The 17,220-nt window shown below is 37.1% G+C and overlaps 1 protein-coding gene across 1 annotated transcript; it reads right to left on the bottom strand.

The window, feature by feature from the left end:
* Window positions 1-11,088: 11,088 nt before the first annotated feature.
* Window positions 11,089-13,149, bottom strand: LOC109195919 (B2 bradykinin receptor-like). The gene is made up of 2 exons (XM_019348657.2): window positions 13,049-13,149; window positions 11,089-12,314 (listed from the first exon to the last, which is right to left on the bottom strand). Exon 2 carries the CDS (start codon window positions 12,280-12,282, stop codon window positions 11,350-11,352), a length of 933 nt encoding a protein of 310 aa, XP_019204202.1. The 5' UTR covers window positions 12,283-12,314; window positions 13,049-13,149; the 3' UTR covers window positions 11,089-11,349.
* Between the last annotated feature and the right edge of the window lie 4,071 nt (window positions 13,150-17,220).

The raw sequence follows: 17,220 nt of genomic DNA, 5'->3' as shown, positions 1-17,220 counted from the left end.
TTAGAGAGAAATACACCAATGTTTGTCTCATACAGACAAATAATTGTTCCTTTTTTCATATTAAATCATTAAACACACATCCCAGCTCAAAACATCATTCTGAGAAACCTTCCTTTAGCCAGCTGAAGAATCTTTAAGAGCACAGAACCTGCGCCAACCAGAACAAGGAAGAAGACGCTGCAGAGCACATTCATGTTGATAACAGCTGATGACACTTTGCATAGGATTTCACTGAAAAGCATCTGTTATATAATCAGCCCAGCAGGACAAACAGCACACTGGAGCAAAATGAGTTAAAGCCAAGTTACTCAAATAAATCTAAGCCGCAGTGGTGACTGAAGAAAAAACCTCTGGACTCAGGAATACACAGACTTTGATTTGGGTTTCCATTATGGCGACCCTTAAAGGGAGCAGCCAAAAGACAACGGTGAAGAAGAAAACTTCTCAGAAAAACATGAACTAATTAAGAAGGAGACTTTTTTTGACATGTCTAATCCAAACTACAGATCCTGATTCATTTTGTCTGCAGGAAAGACCTGGAAAAACTTTCAGGCTTTTGTCTTTAACAGTTTTTAAGATATTTATGTTGAAACATGATAAAAAAGCCTGGAAGTCTGCCAGTGGACTATTTTAAAAATATAGCCAGTATCTTGAAATGAATTTGATGTATGAGGCTAAAAATTCACAGCAATCATTCATGTTCATTATATATTTTGAAACTTTGAGTCATAACAGTTTTATTCAATTCAGAGATTATCGAGCAGAAGGTCCACGTTGATTTGAGATGGGGTGACCCATATGAGAAACAGAAAATACACAATTATTACATGTTTATATTTTCTGTTCATATGTTCTTTGAGAGTTAAATAAAATGGTTAAATACAGTTATGTTAAATACATAAATGTATGATGTAATTTATTAAGTGTCACAATTTTACACAGCATAATTATGTTGTGCTTTGCTTGAATAAATAAGCCACAAGGAGAGTAAAACTGAATTTTTTTATTTATTGACAGTAAGTAATAATACAGTAGCTGCAGAACTGCCAAACACCCCAATAATCCTATTTGGATGATATGCATCAGTGGCAGAAACACAATCATATAATAATGAAAAACAAAACAAACAAACCCAAACAGACAACTTAGTTTAAAAACCTTCTAGCAAAATATATTTTTTAAGTTACGGAAGCTGCTATAGAGACTTCTCTCTGCGATCACACATTGCGCTGCCAATGTAAGAATATATATCTGAAAGCAAAGGCTCCTGATGCTTGGATAAATAATTGCCAGTTTAATTATTCAACCTTTAAGGATTTTTTCACAGCTTGAAGAATTCCTTTGTCCTGTTCCGGAAGCTTTTCCCAATAATGACGTAGAGAATGGGGTTAAGGACACAGCTGAAGAACATTAAGGAAACAGATAACTCTTCGATTATTACCAATATGATGTGACATTTCAGAATGTGAGTGTATCGGAGAACTTGTAGTAACTTTGTCACGTGGAATGGCACCCAGCAGATCAGGAATGCCAGCAGAACTGCCAGGATGAGAGTCGTGGTCTTCTGCTCTGTTCTCTGTGGGTTTAAACCCTCCATTCGCCTCTTTCTCAGAGTTTGAGTGATTCCGACAGCGCAGAACGAAATAATGATAACAGGGATGATAAAGTTGAATATTATGACTCTCACGTCATACAGCAGATATTGATCTAGTGAAGTTAAGGCAAGTAAACAGTGAGTAAGATTTGACTGAGGGTTGAATATTAACTTATTGTAGATGAAATTGGGGAAAGCAAAGACCAAACCAAAACTCCACACAAACAGACATCCCAGTTTGGCATTAAATGGCCTACTCATCAACTCATGGAAAAGTGGGTGCACCAGTGCCACATAACAATCTAAGCTAGCCAGAACAAGAAAGTAGATATTGCAAAATGCACTCATACTCATAACAGCTTGTACCAGCTTGCACAGGCTTTCACTGAAAGGCCAGTCATTGTCGGCTCTTTCATTATCAGCCCAGAAGGGCAAACCGCACACCAGAAGAAGCTGAGTTCCAGTCAGGTTGCTCAAATAGATCTCAGTCACAGTGCAGGCCTTCTTGTGGAGGCAGAAAACCATCAGCACAAACAAATTGAAGATGATTCCAGTCACGCTGGCGACATAACCTGCACCAATAGGGAAGATCAATTTATTGCTGCCAACAATGGTGGGACAATGGTCTTCACTTGTGTTGCTTTGGTTTCCAGACATCTTCAGTGTCAGGGATTAAGTTGGCAGGGATGCTGGAGGGAAATAAAGCATACCAAAATAGAAAACATAAATATAATTTTAACTGGTATTGTTCTAACATAATTTGTTATGATGACAGAAAACATAGATACACCCAGTTCTGAATAAGACTGATATATAACTAACAGGCTTCAGACCCCGAGCGACCTGAATTGGATAAGGAGAAAATGGATGGATTGATAGTATTTGCTTCAATTTTAAAGACCATCATTATGTTAGAAAACATTCATAACCAATGCACATTTTACATCATATTTAGAGCTGAGCGTGATTTCCAGCATCGCTACAGCACCAACTACATAAAACAAGTTCAAAAGTTTAGTATATCCATCCTCACATTTGCAGACAGTTTAAAACAATTTAAATTTAAATTTATTATGTTTTTTGGGCTGAAGTGTTTATTATTTACATTTTTGTTTGTGTTAAACACATTACTATAAACGTTGTTACTGCATGAGGCGGAATTTGATCAAAACACTAAACATACTGAGACAAAACCAGTTAATCTGCCGTCTACTTGTCAACACGTTACTGTACACCTAAAGACATCACTGCTTCCAAAACCTGTGCAGCTGTTAAACTGAAGAAATTTCCTTTTTTATACAGATAATGCCAAAAAGTCAAACACACTGTTCCTGATGGACAGTGATTTAGACCCTGAAAATATTCCAACTAAAGGTAAAGACATAGGAAAGTAAATTCCAAGCCAAATTAAGCGTTTGCATACCTTGCAGGCAAATTAGTCAATTAGTCCTCCAGATGGAAAAAGAACAAACAGCCAGCAACACTCTCTCAGTACCTTCTGCTACAGTCTTCTTTCTGAACTGCTTAATTTAAAGAAGAACTGATAGTCAAGTGATTTCAGATAAGAGAGACATCACACCCAGTCTATGACCACTTCCTTTACTCTTCAGTGATGTACTTAGATACTTCTAAAAAATGTTTTCAGAGAAAATTTTCCATTTATTAACTTAATGCCAACATGTTAGATGTTGGCGTTATCGATTAAAATACCGATACGGGACTAACTGTGCTGTAAGAACACCATAATACTGATGAGCCAACAAAGAAAGTCAGAGACAACATGTACACAAAATGTAACGAACGGAGGTGAAACAAGTGGGGAACAAAACAGAGCTGAGGTAAGTCAGGAAATAGGAAAGGGCAGAGAAAGCAAGTAAAACTAAACGACATGGCCAGAAACAGAAACTTTAAAAGTAAAGACAGGAACTGATAAAAGGGAGCAGACAAAAAAGAAAACATACAAACCAAAATGGTGCGATAAGTCAGACTGACCATGACATGAGGAGACATTATGACAGAGACAACTAGATACAAGACACAAGGAAAAAAAAGGAAGAAGCTAAATACAGCCTCAAAGTCACCAGTAACAAAAGCTAAGAAGTAAGGTCTCAAGTAACAAGCACAGATAATAAATTATAACGAATCCACACAATTAGCGGAAAATATTCAGTTGAACAAAAATTTTATTTGAATGGAGCCAAATCACAAAAACAGTCGTGTTTATATTAAAGGCAAAAGACGCTAAGATAAGTACAAAATAAGCCTTGCAAATGACAATAAATGTATAGAAGAATCACAGGGATATAATACCACACCAAACAAAACTATAAACAAAACTACCTTTCAAAAACAAAGAGCAGAGATTTAAATTACTCTCCAAAATATTCATGAAAAACCTCAAAACAGACGATGAAACATTATGCATAAAATGTAGATATTAAATGCCTCCCCCTGTGTTAATGTAATTAAATAATCCTAGACATAATTGTTGCAAAGGACACGAGTTGAATAAATACTTGATACAATAAATTGAAGAAAAAATTTAGATTCTTTGACAAGAAATAATAAACAGCTGACACTATTTGTTTCCAATAATTAAATGAAGTAGAACTCACTTTTTTCTCTTTTGTTTTCTCTTTTTTCTTTTTGTATACTTTTTCTTTTATTTACTTCTCTGTCCTTTGCCTAGAGCATGGATGCAAACTGCAATTGTTGCAGTCATACATGTTGTAAACTTCCATAATACAACAGGGCCACCATAACTGTACATTTGGATTATATGTGTAAATGACAGAAACATAGTCATCTTGCACAGAGGACAAAAAATGTGTTTCTCTATTGGAAAACACTGATTGACTGTTCCTCAAATAACAAAATTTAAAACATCCGCTGGTTGAGGCTTCTGTGCTTACAGCCAGAGCTGTGTGCCTGAGAGGATTCTATCAAGGATATCCATCATCCATCATGGTGGTCATCCTGTGTCTTTCTGTGTCTGCTTTGTGGGCAGAGCATTGGTTCCTCACCTGTTCTGCTCACCTGCCATCCACTGATGACAATCAGCAAGGCTATACTTAAGGGCAGTGCATCTACTCATCTACTCCGTGCCAGTCTGTCAGCTATCTCATGGTGGTAACCAGGCTGTATCTTTATGTCTGTGCTCTGTACTTATCTTGATTTCCTTGTGTCTTCAGTTTCTCTGCCACTTCACTGTTTAACTCCTAGCTCAAGTCTCTGGATGCTGGTCACTTTGGCAAAATTCAGTGCATCGCCTCTCACCTTCTTCCCGTCACTCTTGGATTCTTGGAAACCAGGCTAAATGGGAAAATGGGATTTAGAAGGCTTCTAAAGAAGGCTTAATATGCACAGACTCAGTATTTATTCTTTCAAGCACATCTAATATCGTGCTCATGAGAGAATGGGCACCCAGCAGATCAGGAATGCCAGAATGAACAACTCCCAGGATGAAAGTGGTGGCCTCCTACTGCATTCTCTGAGTGTTTCACCCCTCTTTTTCCCAGTGTGTGAATAATTCTGACAGTACAGAAGGAGATCATGGAAACAGAAATGATGAAGCTGAAGATTATGGTCCTAATCTCAGATATCTGGATATTGAAATGTGCATTCAATAACATTTGACTGAAGCTTCAGATTTGAGTTTCCTTAGATGAATACAGGGGCAACAAACACCAAGCACACACAGACATCCCAGTTTGGCATAAAAACACATTCTCATATTTTCATGGGAAAGCGGGTGTACCAGTATCACATAGCAGTCTATGCTAACCAAAACAAGAAAGTAGATGTTGCAGAATGCATTCATGTTGATAACAGCTGATGACAATTCACATGCACTTTCACCAGAAAGCCACTTTTAGCCCTTTTTTATGTATTCGATCCAGAAGGGCAAACGGCACAGCAAGACAAGGTCAGCTGCAGCCAAGCAGAGCTCAGCCACAGTGCAGGTCTTCTTGTGGAAGCAGAAAACCATCAGCACAAACACGTTAAAGATGAATCCAAGCAGGCGGATGACCTTGATATAGTCTGGAAGGACAGACCACACTGTTTACATCAAGACTGCAATTATTATTGTTTTGGTTTTCAGACATCTCCAGTGTCAGGAAATACTTTGGCAAGGATGCTGCAGAGAAATAAAGGACAATATGTTCCTAACCGTGACATTTTTCTAACAAAGTTAAGATGTTATAAAATAATATAGAGATATTCCCCCCAATAATATTCCAACTATATTCCCACATTTTTTCCAGTGAATTTCAATGGACATAAAAATTGTGGCAATCAGAATTCAGGCTCAGTTTTACGACATGTCTTGGTGATTAGATCTAAATCTTTAAATTTTGATAAAAGCATATAGGGCTGGCTCAGGAGTATGGGCAGAAATTATGGGCTAGTAAAACATAGTTCTATTAATCTGCGCTTGAACCGGAACCGGATGTAAGTTCCAAAAAACTGAATTTTGGAACTGAAATTGAATTGTAGAACTGAAACTGAATGGTGAGAGTGAAACTGAAATTATTCGAGAGCTGAATTTTTAAAGGATAAAATGCAGTTTCAAAGCAAATCAATTCATTTTCAAAATATAAAATTCAATTTCAATTTAGTGATGATCATTTAAATTCAATTTCAAATTAGACTAATTCAAATTCAGTTTTCAAAAGCGTTTATTCAAGTTACAATTCAGATTCAATCTGAGCAATTCAAATTCAAATTTAACTTATTCAAATTCAGTTTCTGATGGCACAGATTTCTGCCCATACCAGGAGACCCTGAACAAAAATTGGAGATTAATAACCTGATATTTCAGGTTGAATTCTGAACATATACAATTGCAATCAGCAGCAGGTAGGACTAGTTTGTCATGCTTTGCCTCAGTCAATAAAAATCACCTTTCAGTGTTTTTAGGCCCATGTGAACTAACACCTCCTAACGATGTTTGTGGGTTTCAGTGCCAGCGCAGAGCTGCAGTAAGAAGTGTGGCAGGTTTATCATCAGATCATCTAAGAAATAACAGTGTTTAAGTGTTGACTGTTGAAGAGTGAGGTGAGTGAGGCTTGCAAGTGTCAGCTTTGTTTTTATAGATATAAAAATATGGAAATGTACTGATACGTGATCAGAATTATAATATTTCTGACTGTCTCAGGCAAAACTTCCCCGATTAAAATCGAATAGAATCGAATTGGAATCGAATCGATTCTAGAAATCAGTGACGATACCCAGCTCTGGCCCCAAATGCAGACTACTGGAGACTTGAAGAAATAAAAAAGTGAGCTTCACTGCAGCTGACTCAATTCTAAAAGAAAAAAATCCAAAAAAAGGTTTTGAAAATCCAAATAGCACCAGGAGGAGAAAACAAACTAGGAGCTAGACAGATGGGTGCCAGAGGCTTTAAACACACACACAAAGTAATCATGGCGAATCAGCACAGCTGGAGATAACAAGGCATAGCAGAATCTAGACACAAACGGGAAGGTAAAAAAGAATATAGACCACAAGAGGCCAAAGACCCAAATTAAAAAGATGAAGCAACAAAACAGGGAAAAGCCTAACATTAAGACAGGGACTTTAAAATGCCAGAAGGAGTGATATTTCTGACAGAACTCAGAAATGCAATAATAATCACAGGAACACTAACAAAGCTCAGCCTATAATAATAATTAAAACTAAAGCTCAAGAACAGCAATGAAAAGCAAACTAAAATGCTCACTTATAAGAAGAAGACGCAAGATAAGCCAAGAAAAATTGCAAAACATGACAGCTGCTTAATTCTCTGAGTGTTTAAACCGTCTTCTAGACTGTTTCTCAGAGCTTGACTAATGCTGTGCAGAAGGATAACAGGGATGATAAAACTAATAATAATCATCATCCTCTCCATCATTAGATATGGATCTTTTGTGAGATTAAATGTGCATTCAGTAACATTTGACTGAGGGTGAATTTTGACCTTCCAGTAAATGAATGCGTGAAGAGCAAAGACCCCACACAAACAGACATCCCAGTTTTGGTGTAAAATGCCCTACTCGTCCTCTCATAGGAAAGCAGGTGCACCAGTGCAACATAATGATCTATGCTAACAAAAACAAGGAAGTATATTCTGCAGAATGCATTGGTGTTGATAACAGCTGATGACACTTTGCATAGGATATCAGTGAAAGACCATCTGCTATCAGCCCAGAAGCTCACACAGCACACCACACATATATACACTCATAAACAGGAGCACCATTGCACATGAAAATGGTTGGAAATGCAAAAAATGAATTTCTGCAGCAGATCCCAGAAGATTAGTTGTTCCTTTGGTACTTAAGATGACAGCCAACATTTATTTATATTGATATATATATTTCTATATAACAGTGTTTGAGGGTACTCCTTTAAAAAGCGATGTGTAGGCGCACATCACTTATATATTTATGTATGTATAAATTATATTTATAATAGGCGAGACCTGTTTTTGGTTCTCTAAACTGTGGCATGCTTGTTATCAGATCATCACTAGTATTGCCAGGAAATGACAGGGTTTGAGTGTACTGTGATAAAAAGTGAGGTGTGAATGATCTGCAGTGCGGTGCGGTCAGCTCTGGTGGTAAACAAGTGTTGATAGAGTGATAATTTTGTTGTTGACATTTTCTGTATGAACCTGTCTTTTTCTTCTAAGTTAATACATAGGTGGGTGTTAGTATAGTTTTGTTAGATGATCGTATATATGGCACTTCACAGCAATCATCCTTCAGTGACCAACATTATTTTTATTAATATATTTCTCTTCATTTTAAAGGCCATTTTATAATTAACAGCAAGAGTAGATTTGCACAAAAGGAAATGGCTTGTAATGGACAGGTGCAAAGTTATCGATGGTCACTGCCTCGTGCAATAAAGATGTTGTATCACAAGACGGCTGCTCGATTTGTCTCACTAACAAACTAAACACAACATTTTTTAGAGGGTATAGCAGCCATGGCAGTTTGTCTTAAAACAACAACAGTAATCTCCATATTTAGACGTTTTTCTAAAAATCCATTTTCGACTTCAATCTGAAAATATTGACTTCATTTTCACATAAGTGAGTTTTTTTTAAAAGTGGCAGGTAATTTTAAATTCTATCAGCTCAACACACAGCGAACACACCAACTGTTTGTATGCTGTGTTGCACAGTGTGTTGCTAGCTAAAGGCCCAGCTGCTGTCTTTCACAGGGAGAGAAAGAGTGAGAGATAACTTTACTCTGAGAAAGATGTAGGAAGACAGGCACGACATTTGAGAAAGAAAAGAGGTTAGATTTAAAGGTAAGGACTGCTCAGTGATGCTCGATAAACTGCAAATTTAAAGCTCACATGTCAGAATTTTAATCACATATTGGATTGGTATATGATGTGTTTTGATAAATAATGTAGTTTCATTTTGTGAAATGTCCTGCAAAACAAACAAAACTACACTAAATCTGTGTTATTCAAAAGTTGTACTAATATATTATTGTATTATTATATTAATATACATATATTTAGCACAAGGTTCTGTTACCTTTCTACAAAAATTGTTCGAATCAGGAGCTACTTTTTGCTTTCTTACTTTGAGTACTTTACTTGAGTAAAGAAGTTGCTTCAGCAGTTTTACTGGAGTATTTTTTCAGTATTTCTACTTAAGTGAAGACAGTCTGCACTTTTGCCACCTCTGCCCACAGCACAAACTACGTGAAACATATGTGTATTTAGTTTTTAACACATTTGTGTGGTAAGTGAAAAGTCACTCAATTGCATCAAATGCTCAAATCGAACGAGTGAACGTCTTTCACTGTTTTTAAGATATTTGTGTTGAAACATGACAAAAATGCCTGGAAGTCTGCCAGTGGACTATTTTAAAAATATAGTCAGTATCTTGAAATGAATTTGATGTATAAGGCTAAGAATTCACAGCAATCATTTATGTTCATTATATATTTTGAAACTTTGAGTCATAACATTTTTATTCAATTCAGAGACTATCAGCTATCTATGCCAGCACCCTGGCATAGACTTTCCCAGGGAGGCTGAGGAATGTGATCCCCCTATAGTTGGAACACACCCTCTGGTCCCCCTTCTTAAAGATGGGGACCACCACCCCGGTCTGCCAGTCCAGGGGTACTGCCCCTGATCTCCACGCAACATTGTAGAGGCGTGTCAACCAGGACAGCCCTACAACATCCAGAGCCTTCAGGAACTTGGGGCGGACCTCATCCACACCAGGGGCTCTGCTACCAAGGAGTTGTTTAACTGCCTCAGTGACCTCGCCCCCGGAAATTGGCGGGTCATCCCCGTCATCCCCAGACTCTGCTTCCTCCTCGGAAGATGTGTCAGTGGGATTAAGGAGGTCCTCCTTCATATCACTTCTATGAAAATAACATGTCATGTCATGTCACTCAAAAACGAATTTAAATTAGACCTGATACAGTAAGATTATTAGAGATAAATACACCAATGTTTGTCTCATACTCAGACAAATAATTGTTCCTTTCATCATACTAAATCATTAAACACACATCCCAGCTCAAAACATCATTCTGAGAAACCTTCCTTTAGCCAGCTGAAGAATCTTTAAGAGCACAGAACCTACGCCAACCAGAACAAGGAAGAAGACGCTGCAGAGCACATTCATGTTGATAACAGCTGATGACACTTTGCATAGGATTTCACTGAAAAGCATCTGTTATATAATCAGCCCAGCAGGACAAACAGCACACTGGAGCAAAATGAGTTAAAGCCAAGTTACTCAAATAAATCTAAGCCGCAGTGGTGACTGAAGACCAAACCTCTGGACTCAGGAATACACAGACTTTGATTTGGGTTTCCATTATGGCGACCCTTAAAGGGAGCAGCCAAAAGACAACAGTGAAGAAGAAAACTTGCCAGAAAAACATGAACTAATTAAGAAGGAGACTTTTTTTGACATGTCTATTCCAAACTACAGATCCTGATTCATTTTGACTGCAGGAAAGACCTGGAAAAAACTTTCAGGCTTTTGTCTTTTAACAGTTTTTAAGCTATTTGTGTTGAAAAATGATAAAAATGCCTGGAAGTCTGCCAGTGGACTATTTTAAAAATATAGCCAGTATCTTGAAATGAATTTGATGTATAAGGCTAAAAATTCACAGCAATCATTCATGTTCATTATATATTTTGAAACTTTGAGTCATAACATTTTTATTCAATTCAGAGATTATCGAGCAGAAGGTCCACGTTGATTTGAGATGGGGTGACCCATATGAGAAACAGAAAATACACTATTATTACATGTTTATATTTTCTGTTCATATGTTCTTTGAGAGTTAAATAAAATGGTTAAATACAGTTATGTTAAATACATAAATGTATGATGTAATTTATTAACTGTCACAATTTTACACAGCATAAATATGTTGTGCTTTGCTTGAATAAATAAGCCACAAGGAGAGTAAAACTGAATTTTTTTATTCATTGACAGTAAGTAATAATACAATAGCTGCAGAACTGCCAAACACCCCAATAGTCCTATTTGGATGATATGCATCAGTGGCAGAAACACAATCATATAATAATGAAAAACAAAACAAACAAACCCAAACAGACAACTTAGTTTAAAAACCTTCTAGCAAAATATGTATTCTAAGTTATGGAAGCTGCTATAGAGTCTTCTCTCTGCCAATGTAAGGATATATATCTGAAAGCAAAGTCTCCTGATGCTTGGATTAATAATTGCCAGTTTAATTATTCAACCTTTAAGGCTTTTTTCACTGCTTGAAGAATTCCTTTGTCCTGTTCCGGAAGCTTTTCCCAATAATGACGTAGAGAATGGGGTTAAGGACACAGCTGAAGAAGGTTAAGTAAACAGATAACTCTTCGATTATTACCAATATGATGTGACATTTCAGAATGTGAGTGTATTGGAGAACATGTAGTAACTTTGCCACGTGGAATGGCACCCAGCAGATCAGGAATGCCAGCAGAACTGCCAGGATGAGAGTCGTGGTCTTCTGCTCTGTTCTCTGTGGGTTTAAACCCTCCATTCGCCTCTTTCTCAGAGTTTGAGTGATTCTGACAGCGCAGAACAAAATAATGATAACAGGGATGATAAAGTTGAATATTATGACTCTCACGTCATACAGCAGATATTGATCTGGTGAAGTGAAGGCAAGTAAACAGTGAGTAAGATTTGACTGAGGGTTGAATATTAACTTATTGTAGATGAAATTGGGGAAAGCAAAGGCCAAACCAAAACTCCACACAAACAGACATCCCAGTTTGGCATTAAATGGCCTACTCATCAACTCATGGAAAAGTGGGTGCACCAGTGCCACATAACAATCTAAGCTAGCCAGAACAAGAAAGTAGATATTGCAAAATTCATTCATTCTCATAACAACTGGTACCAGCTTGCACAGGCTTTCACTGAAAGGCCAGTCATCGTGGGCTCTTTCAGTATCAGTGTAGAAGGGCAAACCGCACACCAGAAGAAGCTGAGTTCCAGTCAGGTTGCTCAAGTAGATCTCAGTCACAGTGCAGGCCTTCTTGTGGAGGCAGAAAACCATCAGCACAAACACATTAAAGATGAATCCAAGCACGGTGGCGACATAAGCTGGAGCAATAGTTAAGATTAAGTTATTGCTGCCAAGAATGATGTTATGACAATGGTATTCACATGTGTTGCTTTGGTTTCCAGACATCTTCAGTGTCACGAATTAAGTTGGCAGGGATGCTGGAGGGAAATAAAGGATATCAAAATAGAAAACATAAATATAATTTTAACTGCTATTGTTCTAACATAATTTGTTATGATGACAGAAAACATAGATACAACCAATTCTGAATAAGACTGATATATAACTAACAGGCTTCAGACCCTGAGCAACCTGAATTGGATAAGGAGAAAAGGGATGGATTGATAGTATTTGATTCAATTTTAAAGACCATCATTATGTTAGAAAACATTCATAACCAATGCACATTTTACATCATATTTAGAGCTGAGCGTGATTTCCAGCATCGCTACAGCACCAGCTACATAAAACAAGTTCACAAGTTTAGTATATCCATCCTCACATTTGCAGACAGTTTAAAACAATTTAAATTTAAATTTATTATGTTTTTGAGGCTGAAGTGTTTATTATTTACATTTTTGTTTGTGTTAAACACATTACTGTAAATGTTGTTACTGCATGAGGCGGAATTTGATCAAAACACTAAACATACTGAGACAAAACCAGTTAATCTGCCGTCTACTTGTCAACACGTTACTGTACACCTAAAGACATCACTGCTTCCAAAACCTGTGCAGCTGTTAAACTGAAGAAATTTCCTTTTTTATACAGATAATGCCAAAAAGTCAAAAACACGGTTCCTGATGGACAGTGATTTAGACCTTGAAAATATTCCAACTAAAGGTAAAGACATAGGAAAGTAAATTCCAAGCCAAATTAAGCGTTTGCATACCTTGCAGGCAAATTAGTCAATTAGTCCTCCAGATGGAAAAAGAACAAACAGCCAGCTCCACTCTCTCAGTACCTTCTGCTACAGTCTTCTTTCTGAACTGCTTAACTTAAAGAAGAACTGATAGTCAAGTGATTTCAGATAAGAGAGACATCACATCCAGTCTATGACCACTTCCTTTACTCTTCAGTGAAGTACTTAGTTACTTCTAACAAATGTTTTCAGAGAAAATGACAGAGAAAATTTTCCATTTATAAACTTAATGCCAACATGTTAGATGTTGTCGTTATCGATTAAAATACCGATATTGGACTAACTGTGCTGTAAGAACACCATAATACTGATGAGCCAACAAAGAAAGTCAGAGACAACATGTACACTAAATGTGATGAATGGAGGTGAAACAAGTGGGGAACAAAACAGAGCTGAGGTAAGTCAGGAAATAGGAAAGGGCAGAGAAAGCAAGTAAAACTAAACGACATGGGCAGAAACAGAAACTTTAAAAGTAAAGACAGGAAGTGATAAAAGGGAGCAGACAAACCAGAAAACATACAAACCAGAATGGTGCGATAAGTCAGACTGACCATGACATGAGGAGACATTATGACAGAGACAACTAGATACAAGACACAAGGAAAAAAACAGGAAGGAGCTAAATACAGCCTCAAAGTCACCAGTAACAAAAGCTAAGCAGTAAGGTCTCAAGTAACAAGCACAGATAATAAATTATAACGAATCCACACAATTAGCAGAAAATATTCAGTTAAATAAAAATTTTATTTGAATGGTGCCAAATCACAAAAACAGTCACCTCAAGGTGTGTTTATATTAAAGGTAAAAGACGCTAAGATAAGTACAAAATAAGCCTTGCAAATGACAATAAATGTATAGAAGAATCACAGGGATATAATACCACACCAAACAAAACTATAAACAAAACTACCTTTCAAAAACAAAGAGCAGAAATTTAAATTACTCTCCAAAAAATTCATGAAAAACCTCAAAACAGACGATGAAACATTATGCATAAAATGTAGATATTAAATGCCTCCCCCTGTGTTAATGTAGTTAAATAATCCTAGACATAATTGTTGCAAAGGACATGAGTTGAATAAATACTTGATACAATAAGTTAAAGAAAACAAAATTTAGATTCTTTGACAAGAAGTAATAAAACTGTCAGCAGACACTGTTTGTTTACAATAATTAAATGAAGTAGAACTCACTTTTTTTCTCTTTTGTTTTCTCTTTTTTCTTTTTGAATACTTTTTATTTTCATTTTTTCAAATCAGTGACCTGTCTGTCCTTTGCCTAGAGCATGGATGCAAACTGCAATTGTTGCAGTCATACATGTTGTAAACTTCCATAATACAACAGGGCCACCCTAACTGTAAATCTGGATTATATGTGTAAATGACAGAAACATAGTCATCTTGCACAGAGGACAAAAAATGTGTTTCTCTATTGGAAAACACTGATTGACTGTTCCTCAAATAACAAAATTTAAAACATCTGCTGGTTGAGGCTTCTGTGCTTACAGCCAGAGCTGTGTGCCTGAGAGGATCCTATCAAGGATATCCATCATCCATCATGGTGGTCATCCTGTGTCTTTCTGTGTCTGCTTTGTGGGCAGAGCATTGGTTCCTCACCTGTTCTGCTCACCTGCCATCCACTGATGACAATCAACGAGGCTATACTTAAGGGCAGTGCATCTACTCATCTACTCTGTGCCAGTCTGTCAGCTATCTCATGGTGGTAACCAGGCCGTATCTTTATGTCTGTGCTCTGTACTTATCTTGATTTCCTTGTGTCTTCAGTTTCTCTGCCACTTCACTGTTTAACTCCTAGCTCAAGTCTCTGGATGCTGGTCACTTTGGCAAAATTCAGTGCATCGCCTCTCGACCTTCTTCCCGTCACTCTTGGATTCTTGGAAACCAGGCTAAATGGGAAAATGGGATTTAGAAGGCTTCTAAAGAAGGCTTAATATGCAGAGACTCAGTATTTATTCTTTCAAGCACATCTAATATCGTGCTCATGAGAGAATGGGCACCCAGCAGATCAGGAATGCCAGAATGAACAACTCCCAGGATGAAAGTGGTGGCCTCCTACTGCATTCTCTGAGTGTTTCACCCCTCTTTTTCCCAGTGTGTGAATAATTCTGACAGTACAGAAGGAGATCATGGAAACAGAAATGATGAAGCTGAAGATTATGGTCCTAATCTCAGATATCTGGATATTGAAATGTGCATTCAATAACATTTGACTGAAGCTTCAGATTTGAGTTTCCTTAGATGAATACAGGGGCAACAAACACCAAGCACACACAGACATCCCAGTTTGGCATAAAAACACATTCTCATATTTTCATGGGAAAGCGGGTGTACCAGTATCACATAACAGTCTATGCTAACCAAAACAAGAAAGTAGATGTTGCAGAATGCATTCATGTTGATAACAGCTGATGACAATTCACATGCACTTTCACCAGAAAGCCACTTTTAGCCCTTTTTTATGTATTCGATCCAGAAGGGCAAACAGCACAGCAAGACAAGGTCAGCTGCAGCCAAGCAGAGCTCAGCCACAGTGCAGGTCTTCTTGTGGAAGCAGAAAACCATCAGCACAAACACGTTAAAGATGATTTGAAGCAGGCGGATGACCTTGATATAGTCTGGAGGGACAGACCACACTGTTTACATCAAGACTGCAATTATTATTGTTTTGGTTTTCAGACATCTCCAGTGTCAGGAAATACTTTGGCAAGGATGCTGCAAAGAAATAAAGGACAATATGTTCCTAACCGTGACATTTTTCTAACATAGTTAAGATGTTATAAAATAATATAGAGATATTCCCCCCCCAATAATATTCCAACTATATTCCCACATTTTTTCCAGTGAATTTCAATGGACATAAAAATTGTGGCAATCAGAATTCAGGCTCAGTTTTACGACATGTCTTGGTGATTAGATCTAAATCTTTAAATTTTGATAAAAGCATATAGGGCTGGCTCAGGAGTATGGGCAGAAATTATGGGCTAGTAAAACATAGTTCTATTAATCTGCGCTTGAACCGGAACCGGATGTAAGTTCCAAAAAACTGAATTTTGGAACTGAAATTGAATTGTAGAACTGAAACTGAATGGTGAGAGTGAAACTGAAATTATTCGAGAGCTGAATTTTTAAAGGATAAAATGCAGTTTCAAAGCAAATCAATTCATTTTCAAAATATAAAATTCAATTTCAATTTAGTGATGATCATTTAAATTCAATTTCAAATTAGACTAATTCAAATTCAGTTTTCAAAAGCGTTTATTCAAGTTACAATTCAGATTCAATCTGAGCAATTCAAATTCAAATTTAACTTATTCAAATTCAGTTTCTGATGGCACAGATTTCTGCCCATACCAGGAGACTCTGAACAAAAATTGGAGATTAATAACCTGATATTTCAGGTTGAATTCTGAACATATACAATTGCAATCAGCAGCAGGTAGGACTAGTTTGTCATGCTTTGCCTCAGTCAATAAAAATCACCTTTCAGTGTTTTTAGGCCCATGTGAACTAACACCTCCTAACGATGTTTGTGGGTTTCAGTGCCAGCGCAGAGCTGCAGTAAGAAGTGTGGCAGGTTTATCATCAGATCATCTAAGAAATAACAGTGTTTAAGTGTTGACTGTTGAAGAGTGAGGTGAGTGAGGCTTGCAAGTGTCAGCTTTGTTTTTATAGATATAAAAATATGGAAATGTACTGATACGTGATCAGAATTATAATATTTCTGACTGTCTCAGGCAAAACTTCCCCGATTAAAATCGAATAGAATCGAATTGGAATCGAATCGATTCTAGAAATCAGTGACGATACCCAGCTCTGGCCCCAAATGCAGACTACTGGAGACTTGAAGAAATAAAAAAGTGAGCTTCACTGCAGCTGACTCAATTCTAAAAGAAAAAAATCCAAAAAAAGGTTTTGAAAATCCAGATAGCACCAGGAGGAGAAAACAAACTAGGAACTAGACAGATGGGTGCCAGAGGCTTTAAACACACACACAAAGTAATCATGGCGAATCAGCACAGCTGGAGATAACAAGGCATAGCAGAATCTAGACACAAACAGGAAGGTAAAAAAGAATATAGACCACAAGAAGCCAAAGACCCAAATTAAAAAGATGAAGCAACA

Source organism: Oreochromis niloticus, linkage group LG19 (genome assembly GCF_001858045.2).
Source record: "Oreochromis niloticus isolate F11D_XX linkage group LG19, O_niloticus_UMD_NMBU, whole genome shotgun sequence".
Taxonomy (NCBI): Eukaryota; Metazoa; Chordata; class Actinopteri; order Cichliformes; family Cichlidae; genus Oreochromis; species Oreochromis niloticus.
This window is presented reverse-complemented; position numbering and strand designations above follow the sequence as displayed.

What these genes read in the sequence shown, in the direction of transcription:
- LOC109195919 (XM_019348657.2), bottom strand. Translation starts at nt 12,282, where the DNA reads ATGTCTGGAAACCAAAGCAACACATGTGAATACCATTGTCATAACATC.